General features: G+C 41.7%; 1 protein-coding gene across 2 annotated transcripts in view; it reads left to right on the forward strand.

Annotated features, from left to right (window-relative positions):
• The first annotated feature begins 2,680 nt into the window (after nt 1–2,680).
• Nucleotides 2,681–14,696, forward strand: part of LOC141769557 (leucine-rich repeat transmembrane neuronal protein 4) — a 51,802-nt gene continuing 39,786 nt past the window's right edge. Inside the window, exons 1-2 of one of the 2 annotated variants that reach the window (XM_074638761.1) lie at nt 2,681–2,852; nt 3,329–4,872. In XM_074638761.1, coding sequence (XP_074494862.1) covers nt 2,822–2,852; nt 3,329–4,872 — 1,575 coding nt within the window. In that variant the 5' untranslated portion in view covers nt 2,681–2,821. Of the gene's footprint in view, nt 2,853–3,328; nt 4,923–14,696 lie in introns of both variants that reach the window. The other variant, XM_074638762.1, reaches the window with a different exon arrangement.

The raw sequence follows: 14,696 nt of genomic DNA on the forward strand, positions 1-14,696 counted from the left end.
ATCTGCAATTTGAGTTCATTAATGTCCATCACCGGTAATTACGCTCCTCATTAAGTAGCAGGACAGAGGGACCCATTAGAAGTGATGACTTTGACCCTGGCTCAAAGTCCCATTACGAGGTCCTGAGAGCACCCTTTGTTTACGCTTGACGCATTTCAGCGTCAATACAGCAACAACAAGTTGTGATAAAATACCCACTGAGCTTTCTTCACTTATTTTCTTGGCATGGATTAAAACAATGACATTTAAAACCAAATAAATGAGATAAAAATATACACGCTTTGCAACTCATCTGTTGTTTTCCTCTGAATCTACACTGTCAGTCAAAAGTTTTTTTTTAATACTGTTTTAATATTTCTGGTTCAATTTCAAAAGTCAGAAAATAAAAGTTAAAAGGAATATGTAGATTAAAGCCGCAGTGGATAGAAATGGAGCAAATATGATTAAAAAAAGTATTTTTTTATAAAATGGTCACTATATCGTGACAGTAGTGCATGAGACAGGTAATCTGAAAAAAAAAGATGTGTCCTCCGGTGCTCCTAATGGCATCTGCAAGATTTCACAGACCGGAGGAAAACAACCAATCAGAGCCAAGCTGGAGTCTTGCCGTCTCTGAGCAGCTGTCAATCACTCACGAAGTCCGACCAAACAGTCAAACTAGGCAGCGCTGATCAAATATGAATCAATATTCTTTTACTGTAATGCCTATTTCTCACCTCAAATGTTTTCAGAAACATCTTGTAGTGTACTGTTTAGCTGTAAAGTGAGAAAGTTTGTGAACTGGCTGCCATGTTGAGATCAGTTGAGGAAATACCAAGCACCGCCTACCAGCTGGAGCAAACTTTTTTGCCCAATGATACCAAAAACATTCTGCCTTCTGCCACTTTTAAGAAACATTTTATAGGAAATAGCCAATATGTGGATCCTATATACCTGTAGAATAAAATGTAACTCATTTTTCCTGCTTGTTACTGTGTTTTATGGCAACACAAACTCATGCTTTAGTTGACCTTTTCATTGTACGCCCTCCTGCCAATGCAGCACTAATTAAGAATCATATTAACACCTGAGAGTTCACCAGAAGTTCCTCAGATCCAGAGTAAAACCTCTGAAGTTAGCAGGGGGCACTGTTAGTTACAATTCTTGCCGACACTGCAGCTTTGCAGACAGACGATGTAATCATACATAACACAGGCTATAGGCTATACTGTTGTGTCAGGTAAATATGGGATATAAAATAGCAAAGAATGCATTAAACTATATGCAGGTATGACGCCCCCCTCTTGTGGTATTCACGACCTCATAAGCAGAGAGTTTCTGAAAGCTCGGAGTTCACGTGTTTGTTTACGTTGTCAGAAATGGCGGAGGCCATGGAAGCTCATTTTTTGGTGCATTCTAACTCAATATGTTGTAATTTTAGTCGTATATTATTTTTCTTCGTAATTTTATAATAGGTCTGAGGAAAATATTAATTAGTTATAATTCATAGTTATAGTAATAGTTAATTAATTGCTTAATTAAATATGTTAATCGATTGACTACCCCAATAAATATATAAATAAATAAATAAATAAATAAAGCAAGCATATTTGTCCACTCCCATATTGATAAGTATTAAATACTTGACAAATCTCCCTTTAAGGTTAATTTTGAACAGATAAAAAATGTGTGAATAATTGTGATTAACTATGGACAATCATGCCATTAATCACAATTAAATATCTATCTATCTATCTATCTATCTATCTATCTATCTATCTATCTATCTATCTATCTATCTATCTATCTATCTATATGTATGTATGTTGTTGGAATATATGTATATGTATAATATGTAGTATTAAATAGGGCCATTCTGTATAATGAGTTCTAGGCCTATACTGTTGATGCTTCATGTGTGCGTGTTACTAAAAGTTACAAACATTTCTCAGTAATTTCTATTTATTTTTTTCATATTCCAGCCTGCAATGAGCTGCAGCTGCATGAGATGTATAAAATGCTCCAATCCAGGCTGTTTTCAGAGGCGTTTTGACTGTCAGTAAACGTCTAAATGCAGAAGCAAACACACTTCCCCATTCCTCTGCTGCTTTAATTGATATGCAGACTCTGCTCATGAGGACAATGATAAGGTCTCTACTCTGCTGTGGTTCTGCAGAGAGTCTCTCAGTGACCAGGAGAGGGCATCTCGCGTCCTGCAAACGAGCAGCAGTGAGCTCAGTCTAATCCTCCTCCACCAACATCATTCCTGTTGCTATACAACTGATTTATTCTTGATGCCACCACGGTCAGCGGCTCTAATCCACAGCAGACTGCACCTCCTCATCTCAACCTGGATACATCCAACTTGTCGTGCTTTGGACCTCCAGTTTATCACATTTCTTCACTTGCTCGGTGTCTTTTTCTGCCACTTCCATTTGGTGTTTTCTAAAAAATGTCTTTTCTAAAAAGCCTCCCAAAGCACGCGCTCAACAGTTCCATCCTCGTGCGGCTGCGAGCTTGAGCGCGTTCATCCATCCATCGGAGGTTTGCTTTGTAACGTGGCTGTGCGTCTGTGTGTGTGTGTGTGTGTGTGTGAGAGATATGCATCACCAAGCTGATGTTGTGCGGTAACGCAGGAAAAACTCTAGAGAGAGGAGGTTGATGCGCACCTTTTGGAGCTGCACTCATCTCCGACAGGTGTGCGCAAAGAGGATCTAGCTGAAAAAGTGCGTGTGTTTTTTCCGTCCTGCAGGGTGCGTGTCCAACTATTTTGGACAAAACGCCAAAACGTTAGTGCGTCTAACATGTGGACCTGGGACGCATGCAACAGAGAGCCTGAACCATGAGGAGGAGCCGACACCGCGCTAATATGGGTACGTGTGTTCACTGTTACCGCATTTCTGCGCAAAAAGTCTTCAGTCGGTTTTTCCTGATTATCACTTAAAGCTGCATGATGTTGCTGGTGTGTTTTTGCTCTCCTGTGGTTTGTGAGTGATGACTGCAGCCAGGGGAGATCTGGTGGAGGTTTTTTTTCTCTCAGCAACTATTTGACGGATTATGCCTGATGGTGCATGTGGTTATCAATCTCCTTCCCAATGTCTCAAGAGCGAGACTTTGACTGTGGTAATGAATGTCTAGATGTGCCATGAACACAGAGATGCAAATGAAGTAGTGCTGCAAATAACCCCCTCTGTTAAACACATGCCTCAGATCACACAGGGTTATAATAATAATGGTTCCTGGATTTCATGTAATATTTCACTCTGTTTTATTCTCTAGTCTAGTCTGTGAAGATTGGTCCTGATCTCTTTTATGCTCTTAAGTCGATCACTTTTCTGTGTGTCTGCAGGACTTCTCGTGCTTTTCAGATGGCTCGTGTTCACAGTGGTGGTGCCCGCCTGGCTGCTCGCCGCTCCGAGTGCCATCCGCGAGCGTCCCTGCCCCCTGAGCTGTAGATGTGACGGGAAAATAATATACTGCGAGTCCAATGCCTTCCGTGATGTGCCGAGCAACGTGTCCGTGGGCACGCAGGGCCTCTCGCTGCGTTACAACAGCCTGATGAACCTCAGATCCCACCAGTTCGCAGGCCTGAGTCAACTGGTTTGGCTCTACCTCGACCACAATTACATCAATGAGGTGGACGGACAGGCCTTCCATGGTATACGGAGGCTCAAGGAGCTGATTCTCAGCTCCAATAAGATCACGCAGCTGAAAAACAACACGTTTCACGACGTTCCCAATTTACGCAATCTAGACCTTTCCTACAACAAAATGCAGGTTCTCCAGCCCAATCAGTTCGTGGGTCTACGGAAGCTACTCAGTTTACACTTGAGGTCGAACTCCTTAAAAACGGTCCCGATGCGAGTTTTCCTCGACTGTCGCAACCTGGAGTTCCTTGATATTGGCTACAACAGGCTACGGAGCCTCACGCGGAACGCCTTTGCAGGACTCCTTAAGCTCATCGAGCTTCACCTGGAGCACAACCAGTTCTCCAAGATCAACTTCGCTCATTTCCCCCGCCTGACCAACCTGCGGGCGCTCTATCTGCAGTGGAACCGTATCAAACTGCTGACCCAGGGCCTGCCGTGGATGTGGACCTCCTTGCAAAAGCTGGACCTCTCTGGCAACGAGCTCCAAGTGTTGGACCCAAGCACGTTCCAATGCCTCCCTAATCTGCAGACCCTTAACCTGGACTCCAACAAGCTGAGCAATGTGTCCCAGCAGGCGGTGGAGGCTTGGATCTCCCTCACCACCATCAGCCTGGCTGGTAATTTGTGGTACTGCAACCCCAACATATGTCCCCTGGCGGCCTGGCTCAAGGACTTTAAGGGCAACAAGGAGTCCACTATGATTTGTGCCGGCCCCAAGGAGGCACAAGGAGAGAAAGTGACCGATGTGGTGGAGACTTACAACATCTGCACGGCGACACCGGCCCCCGTGCCCTCGACGACATCGCCCCTCACTTCTGCGTTCCAACCTGAGCTGCTGCCGCCTCTCCCCACACAGTCTGTGGCGGATAAGAAGCTGATCTGGAACAGGACAGCTTCCCCTACTCCCTCCGAGGCCTCCCCCACCATCTCCCTGCCAGACACTGAGTATGTGTCCTTCCACAAGATCATAGCCGGCAGCATGGCCCTCCTCTTATCCGTGGCTATAATTCTCCTGGTAATCTACGTCTCGTGGAAGCGCTACCCCAGCAGCATCAAACAGCTTCAGCAGCGCTCGGCGGTTAAAAAGCGGCAGAAAAAGTCACGGGACACCGAGCGCTCCCTCAATTCGCCGCTGCAAGAGTACTATGTGGACTACAAGCCTTCACACTCAGAGACTATGGATGTGCTGGTTAATGGGACAGGACCTTACACATACACCATCTCAGGCTCCAGGGAATGTGAGGTATGACCGTTGCCCTCCAAAAATCCATTTCCACTGCGAAGGCATGAGAGGTAAATTTTCTAACAATCCGCGGAGAAATTTTTTTTTCTCTCCTCCTCCTCTTCCTCTTGTCTGTTTTTGGGATAAGGAAGCAGAGGTCAGCGCACGGTGACTTGTTCTACAGCACGCTGGGTTTGTTCAGTTCCATATGATTACCCAGCTGTTGCTCTGAATCATACAGTTTTATTGCTGAAATATGATTCCCATTAGCTGAAACTGCAGTGGCAGCTCCTCTCCCTGGAGGACTTAACATACAGAAAGATGCACAAAGTGGGTTCATCTTTCATTCCTGACACAAACCAGAGAGCTCATTGATGAATCTACGTATTATCATCCAGCCTATTAGTGGTAGCACAAATGGCTTTGCCGTCCAGAATGAAATGATAAAAAATGATTAGATCAAGTCACCGTGCAGGTGGTCCTCTCCTATCCTGTGGGTTTGCTACAACAGCTGTAGTAGCAAACGCACCAGTCGTGTGAGTTTTGCTATTTGTTTTGTGTTAATATGTTAATATTTGCACTCATACCAGCTGATCATATATCCCATTCTCCTTTTTCTGCCTCTAGCAATCATGTACTTAAGATTTTACTCAGGAGTTTAATTTACAAAGTTCAAACAGCCACCGCAGGCTGGAGAACACCATAAAGGCCTGCAGCCAAATAAAAGATAAATTATGCATTTGGGCTCGATTTCTGTCTGGCTTTACCGCAGTAACAAACTTCATTATGCTGCTTTTGTTTAATCTCATGGAAGATAAAGAAAGTATTCGCCTAAAAAGTGAAACTTTAGTCCCAAAAAGTTTAATTTCTCATCCTAAAGCCAGACTCCTTCACATGGCTGACTCTGAACCGGTGTACGGCACTGAGGGATTGAGCCTTGACAGAAAGACTAATCAATTTGCTAATGCTTAATTAGGCACTTTTTTTTGCCTGTGTAATCTTTTTTTCCCCTAATGCTATGTATCTGTCTTCTTTTGACCAGCATCTTCTTTATTATTATTAGCCAGTGTGATTAACTTTACTTACTTTATACTTTATACTTTATTGTCAGACAGGTCTGAAATTTGTTTTGCATAACAGCAGCTCCGTTTGCAACATCACAGAAAGGACAAAGACAATAAACAAGGATACAAACATTTAAACATTACAATCACAGAAGACAATATTCAGGGCCCTTTAACGCACATTTGATCTGGGATTAGGCTCCATATTTAGTTTAAGGATTGACTGATGCAAAAAAGAGTGCTTCAGTCTAACCTTATTAAATCGTGGAACCCTGTATCTCCGATTCGATGGTAACAGTTGATATTCACTGTTCAAAACATGATTGGGGTTAGAGACGATGTTGTTAGCCAGCCTTACGATGTTATTATGATAGGCTGATTCATAGAGTTTCTCAAGGGGTTGACCAACAATCTTTGAGCAGATTTTCATTTGTTGGAGCAGTTTTGACTTTAAAGTAGTTGACAAATTCTTGTACCATGTAGTATAACAATACTGCAGGACACTCATAATCACAGAAGTAAAAAACAATAGAAGAATTTGTTTACTCGCCCCAAAAGACCTGAGGCGGCGGAGAAAGTAAATTCTTTGTTTTGTCTTTTTACAGACAAATTCAATGTGGTCTTTCCAAGATAACAGATGATCAATCATTACTCCCAAATATTTATATGAAAATACCTGCAGGATTTTTTCGTTATGAATAACAATAGGAACTTTATGAGAATCAGATGGTGAACCAAATACAATTTCTTCCGTTTTCTTTGTGTTAATCTGAAGAGGACATGTTGTGTTGGGTCAGACGTCTTGTCTCTGGAATCTTAGCTGCACTTTTAGTCAGACTACAAGCACAGGAGACGTCTTCCTTCCGTGCTGTATCTTGCTCAGCTCATTTCCTTTATTCAACGTGGACACTATTAAACCTGCAGGAGGCAGAAAGTTTTTGGCACCATTGGGCAAAAAATTCCATAACAACCTCTCAGCATATTATAATTCAAGTGTCCTGAGAGAAAACTAGACTTCTGCACCTCCTCTTGGCTCTGTTTTCAGGCTTTAAAAAAATCTAGCCCGTGACTTAAGACTTTGGCCAATCACAGGTCATTTCAGAGAGAGAGCGTTCCTATTGGCTGTGCTCCGGCTGGTGGGCGGTGCTTGGTATTTCCTCAAGAGATCTCAACATGGTGGCCGGATCACAAACTTTCTCATTTTACAGCTAAACAGTACACTACAAGATGTTTCTGAAAACATTTGAGGCGAGAAATAGTTGTTACAGTAACAGAATATTGATTCATATTTGATCAGCGCTGCCTAGTTTGACCGTTTGACCAGAGTTTGCGAGTAATTGGCAGCTGCTCAGAGACGGCAGGCTCCAGCTCGGCTCTGATTGGTTGTTCTCCTCCGGTCTGTGAAATCTTGCCATTAGGAGCACCGGAGGTCACCGGAGGACACAGAGGCACATGATTTTGTTCTCATGCACTACTGTCAGGATATAGTGATCGTTTTATAAAAACAACTTTTTTAAATCATATATGCTCCAATGTTCCCACTGCTGCTTTAATCATTTCATAACATCATTTAAGTCAGCTGATTGCGCTGTCGCACCTTGAATTCTTGTTGTGTCTTTTTTACTAAGGTCACTGGAGAGGCCAGCACAAATGTGTTTCATTGTTTCCAGCAATGCCGCACACCATGAGGTACACAGGTAGCTCAATCAGCTCTTTGTCAGATTATCTGCGGCAGAGCATTTTTTCTCAAACACAAAAAGAAGCTCGAGGTGAGACGGTCGCCTCATCAATCTTGTAGCTTTCATGTGAGAACGTGGCATGGGAGCATTAAATGGCAGACCTAATGGGGCTTCTGCTAGCTAGAATAACTAATAGCCCATCAGAGGTAAGGAGCCGAGACTTCCCTCAGCTTTGTTATTCCTTGCCCTCTACAGCTCAAGGGAGCGGCCTTAGTTGTTAAAAAATGTAATGGGATTTTTTTTTTTTTCTGTATGTGTTGCATTTTGTGCCAAACACTGCAATGTAAACTAAGAACACATCAGGGAAGTCTCCAAACCACCACTAGCAGATCTTTATGCAAGTTAGAGTGGTGCGTTTACACCATAGACTGTATATAAAGATGGACGACATGACAGCTTCCCAAAAGTGAAGCCAAAACATCTTGATTGCCCCCTGGTGGCTGGCTGCAATATAGGTCAGAAATCTCACCCCCTCCATGTTAGTGGGTGGGACATGGGCCAAACTAAAAAGTCAAAGTATACTTCAAATACATTTTTTCCCCAAAGATGGTTTCTTCCATTTTAAGTAATTTTTTATCACGCTGATGTATGCTCAAGTGTTCATTTTTTTTTGATAAGTTTGGTTATAATTGGTTATTTGATGCTATAAAAAGGTGGTGAGACGTCATGATTGACAGCTCTGATTGACTTCTGCTCTGAGTGAAGTAGTCATGGAGCCGGAAAGGAGATGTAACTTTAACTTTCCACAACCGTCACCAGTCTGTGTAACGGAACATACCTGAACATACATGATCATAAATGTAGTTATAGAGATATTATGATTAGTTGTTGTGTCTTTCTAGCCAAACAGCTACTGTGTTGATAACGTAGCAGCTAGCTGGCTCACGCTAACAAGCTGCGGCCGTGCTCGGCTCTGGATTGGCTCAGCCGGGTGTGTGGGCGGGACCTGGATACCGCACCTCCAGCTCCCCCGATCACTACTGTGCAGACTCTGGGTTGTGGCTAGAAGGGAGCCCGCAAACTGGGGAAACTCTCACGAGATTGTTAAGGTTAGGCATTGACCTCGAATAGTTAAGGTTAGGATAGGTCGTCGGGCAGCGAGTCTCGAGTTTTTGCAAGTTCTTGCAGATCTCAGATCAGATATCGCAATTTGCGGGCGCCCTTCTAGACACGACCCAGACTCTTACTTCAAATGACGTCAAAATCTCAAGATGGCAGCTCCAGTATCCAGGATATTTTGGCTTCACTTTTGTACAGTGGGAGGAAGGGGAGACACGTCGTCCGTCTATATATACAGTCTATGGTTTACACTTTCAAACTGTTTCAAACGGCTGCATTATTTGATCTTTTGCAGTACCATGTTTATTGGCCTTGTAGCTTGCATCAGAATTCCGTGTAGGTCGCAGTGCAAGGAGCCTATGATGTGCAGTGATAGTGTCTAGGGCTATTAGCATCACAATACAGGCAATGCAGCACAATCTCTCCTGATACATGACAAGGAGTTTCAGTTTTATTGAATGGCACACAGCGGAGACCGGAGAGTGTCAAGAAAGATGGAAGTGATAGAGATAAATATCTGAAAAACAGGCTCAAAAGCCACAGTCAGAAACAAATGCCCCAACCCAGTGAGCCCCCTGCACATTATTTTAGCTACCCCAGATAGCAAGCACTTAGGCTATTAGCTGCGTTTTCAATTAGGAGAAAGAGCTTTGTAATTGAAGCCTGTTATCTTCCGCACATGCCCAGACCAACACACTCGGAGTAAATTTGTTTCTATAGATTTCCTCCAGCACAGCTCAGCAGGTTGGCGTCGACACTGCAAACTGAACTGAAGTGTGAATTTAGAATGAACACTTTGAACTGTGCGGTTCCACGGTCTTCCTGTGGCACATTATTAAAAAAAAAGAAAAAGAAGCCCTCTCTCCCTCGAATGCCATCCACTTCTGTGCTCACAGAGCAGCTGCAGTGGTTGACGTCCACCCACGGATCATCCCCTGCAAAGTTAGTTCAGAAAAATATTACAGTGAAGAGCCTCAGCCAAAGGAGATTCTTGTATTTGGGCAGCATTTGCAAGCATTAATAAGGTGAGGAGATCCTGCTCATGGATAATTAAAGTAGGCTGTGAGAGAGAAAAAGGAAGCTGCTGGTGCATCTAACTGGCGAGACTAAAAATAATTACAATTTTCATCTTCACTAATTTTTTTCAAGCTGACAGGGTCAGCAGCATTGTAATGTTAACACTCCGGTGAGCAAACAGTAACAATTTAGGCCAGCACAAGCCGTAATCACACATTAAGTTGTTTCCAACACTCAGAAATGTGGCACCCCGCATCCACCTCCTGGTTATATTCAAAACTAATGGCTCCTATGGATCTAACCAGTGTTTGCCTATTACAAATCCTGCAGCTGTGGCTACATTTTAGTCAACAAACATTTGTTTAATTTTGAGGCTCCAGAATGTGAGCCCTGTCTTTAAAATGTCACGAATAAGAAACAAAGATGATGAGCGATCAAAATATACTGCTTCGGCTTGCCAGGACGGCAGCTTGCACTTCATCTGTGCGTAAATGCACAGAAGGCAGGCTTCCATCATGTGGAGGAAGTTTGACAGTTTTCAATATTTGTCGTTCACTTGCCAAGTAAAGGTTAGCCACATGAGTAGAGAACAGTGTCTAAAAAAAGACTTTGACACATCATTTTGTACGTATGCTCTGGGAAGAAGCACGTATTGGTGTAATTTATGATAATACAACACATCGTATAGTGCGATGAAAGGTAACACACACGCTGTATGACAAATGACACTTCATTTGTGTTTTCAGTTATTCCATAAAAAAGCAATATCTTTCGCCATTAATTCTCATTTTTCTTGGTCGTCTTCTTGTTTGGTGGAATCGAAAATTACTGTAACTGCAAGACTGGATGGCAATGATCCATGGGACCAAAGAAGTCAACTACTAAGCTTTTATCATACCTGATGATTTTGTGAAAAATGGGCTTTGGTCAACTTGACTCAAACCCAACTGCAGCAAAGTGCGGGGAGAAACAGACTTTTAAGGGAATTGGCTGTAATGGCTCTTCCAAAACATCATTTTTCTAGTGTAATATATCACTTGTCATCAGTGGTGATATAAAACAAATCACTGCAATAGATTTTTGTGCACGACCACAGTGGCTCAATATCCATGGTTACATTGGGGACCTGTTGGTTTATATAACTATGGAAATTTAACGTTTTTCCTAATGGAAGTTTCAAATTCATATTTTTTTCTGCAGACAAGCCAAATTAATTGCTGCAATGTTATAACTCATATTTTAGATGTTAAAAAGGAATAACTAGAGGAATAGTTCGCCATTTTTGCTCTTTGTGACAAATAAACAACAAGAAAATGAAAAATAAAACACTTTTTCAATAACAGATTTGTGCAGGCAGAGGACCAGAGGAGGAGTTTCCTTTTAGCGTTAATTTTCCTCTGGTAAACAGCTACACAGTGTAGCCTATATGTCTAGGGCTTTTATTGTGAAAGGTTAGAATGGAAGGAGTGGATCTGGTATGCACTCAGCGTTGCCAGATATACGATAATTATAGTACTTGTGCGATAATTTTGCTCTCTGTACGATGTACGAATAATAATGCCCAAAAGTGCCATAATGTACGATAATTTGACCATTTTGTGACGATTACAATTAGTTGGTTTTAGTCCGCACTGTCTCATTTCAATTAATTTCCAGATGGATCCTACATCTGTGTTTACGCTTCTCTTTTCACGTGACCTTTTTCCAGCCAATCATGCTTGAACGTCACTCGCAAGCACAGCTGCTCAATGCTCATTTGAAGAGAGTTTGAACGAGAGAGAGCTTTGAATGCACCAGTTATTTATTTCATTAGCTTAATTTTACGGCCTTATCTGTTTTCATGCAGAATATGAACAGGCTTCAAGTCAGGCTGTAATTTAATTAAAATGTTTAATAGTAGGCAATTACAAAAATTGTCAGACTGGTGGACTTATGGACACATAACCCCCTTGTCACATGTTACACATTTACACCTATGTGTTCTTGTGATTCATACGATAATTTTTCTCAAGATACGATAATTTTAAGAATGTGGTACAATAGTTTAATATTTCCCATTTGGCAACAGTATGCGCTGCGCTGCTGTGAATAATAAAGTTTGCCATCTTGGTTGGGACTGTGGAGCCTCACGGTTGTTGTACACTATAGTGTACGTTTTTATTATGTCTGTTTTGCACAATGAGATTGGTTGATGCCTTTATTCACGGTGCAAAAGCTAAAAAATTACGGAAAAAATTACATTGCTTTTTCGCCGGGTATTATTTGCGTTCTGTGTGAAAGTTCTCGTGACAAAAACAACAGTTCCAAAAAATATATTCACGTGCAAATTAATCACACAAACCCCAATGTGTAAAGGCCTTTAGATTGATAGCACTCTCAGGTCTGTGTGCTAAATATGAAGCTACTGCCGGTTAGCTTAGCTTAGCATAAAGACTGGAAACTGAGGGAAACAGCTAGCCTGGCTCTGTCCGAAGGGAAAAGTTACGACCTTAACTTTGTGTCTCGGGGGAACACAAGGAGTAACATAGAAAGTTTACCCAACCTTTGCCGAAGAAATGGGACCCACATGGCAAGAAAAGGCTGCTGAAGCACTTAAAGTATAAAACTGAGTGACATTTATTTATATGAAGATGATTAGCATAGAAAACAAATATTACAAAAACAGAAGCAAATAAGACGTCAGGGACTCCGAGGCTAAAATAACAACAAATAAAAGAACCCACACTAACTGGCAAATAAAAACTCCATTATTGTACTGAATCAAACAAAAAGAGAATATTAAATAGACACAAAATAGGAGAAAAGGAGAAGCAAAAATAAACAGCAGAGAACCCTTACAAGGCTTCTTTAATATAGTCACCAAGACTAACAAAGACAAAGGATCAAGGACTAACAGAGCTGTGTCAAGATGCTATCAAAGAAAACACAGTTTCCCCAGTTAAACTCAACAGACAGGTCAGGGGCAAGAGGACAGGAACACTGGTTCTGAGTAGATACAGTATATATTATACAGCTCCACTGATTGATCCACAGCTCTCTTCCATCAACTCAGTGGACGAAACGCTAACAAAATCTAATAGCACCTCTAAGACCCTGTTTACACGTATACAGATATTTTAAAAAACGTATATTTTCCTCTACGTTTTGGCCTCTTGTTCATATGCAAACAGAGTTTTGGGTCACAAAAATGGATATGTTTGCCTTCTAAGGTGCAGCTTTATTAAAAACTCTGGTTACTTTGTATCAGTGTGGATGTGACCGCGTTATGAAAATAACTTTTTTAATCATATTTGCTCCATTTCTACCTACTGCAGCTTTAAGTATGAAATGTATCTAAAACACAGAATTTAAACAGCGTCCCTTTTCGTTCTGGTCCAGGCTGTGATTTCACGCCGAGTTAAAACGTAGCAGTGGGATTCATTAGCACACACAAAATCAGACCTGTCTTTGTTTGTGTTAAGCACTTCTCAGGTTGCTCTGTGTGTGGGGTGAGATCTCCCCCAAATAAACATACTCTGCGATATTTATGATTCTGACTTTTGGCAGATGTTCCTCGTGGAGATGTGATGTCTGCGCCAGTGAGGAGGTGGAATACATTTAACAAGCCTAGCAGCCACAGAGATCTGTGCCTGTAATCTAACATGGTTTGTTTAAATGAATACGGCAATTCTGTTGTTTCATAATAATTAATCTTACCTACTCTTCTTTCATCCAATTGATGTTTTCACGACTTTATTATTCTCATTATGATGTGCTAATAGAACATGCCCCAGCCTGCTAATAGCTTAATCTGGCACAAGCGGAAAATATGATGTTGTTCCTCCACGCTTCAACACAGACGATATTGAATTTCACTCTGGGTTAGATGTACTTATTTACAGAACGTATACTGCTATATGTGTCTCTGACTGATCATTGCAGACTCTGGCAGAGGCCTAAAGCCAGACAAGTGATGGTCGTAGGTAGATCACTGCGAAAACATTTAGCTGCTGAGGAAAAAAGAAATGAAAGTCATCGCTTTCCTGACCTCCAAACCTCCGTTTTAAATTGAGGTCAGCACTGATTGACAACATCATTAACTCTGATATGCACTTGATATTACACAATAACCTGGTCCTTCACTTGAGCCATGATCAAATTAGCTTGTCTGTTATAAACAAATCAGGTGAGTCCAAACATACTGTACAATATATTGTCACAAAGAACTCTGGAAATTATAATATGGAATTAAAGGACTCATTTTTATCCAAACTAGATTGGGTGAAAGGAAAAAAAGACCACTGAGATAAATCAAACTAATTCACCCTTTCCCATCACACAATCTCCAGTGGTCCTCGGCTCCTGCAGCCACACATAAACCATGATGAATATTTAATGGGATATTAAACTTCTCTTCTCTTTTGTGTTCAAGGCCATTTTGTTCCGGCAATAGTTAATCAGCTGAAACCAATTTAGTGTTAATTAGAAGCATGTTTTGATGGATGGAAACCCTCTCTGATAGTGAATATCTCACATTCCACTCAGTGAAAACAACAGATGTCAAAAATCAATTGGCTGTTATTGAAAACCAGGGTTGAGCAAAAAAATGAAGACTACAGCTATGCTAAGCCCTGTGAGGCTATACCAGTGGCTTACCTCCAGGTCTGAAAAGTGAAGCCAATGCAGAAGTGCCTTAAACTTGCATTCTTTCTCATGGCCAGCAGGGGGCGACTCCTCTGGTTGCAAAAAGAAGTCTGATTGTATAGAAGTCTATAAGAAAATGATCCTACTTCTGACTTGATTTATTACCTCAGTAAACATTGTAAACATGAGTTTATGGTCTCAATCGCTAGTTCCAAGTCTTCAATTCAGCATGATGTTCATTTCGTAAATTATGGTCCCGTTTAGAGTCAAATAGACCATAAAGCGGGGTATGCTTTAGGGCGTGTCTACCTTGTGATTGACAGGTCGCTACCACGGCATTGTC

The sequence above is a fragment of the Sebastes fasciatus genome, chromosome 6 (assembly GCF_043250625.1).
Source record: "Sebastes fasciatus isolate fSebFas1 chromosome 6, fSebFas1.pri, whole genome shotgun sequence".
Lineage (NCBI taxonomy): Eukaryota > Metazoa > Chordata > Actinopteri > Perciformes > Sebastidae > Sebastes > Sebastes fasciatus.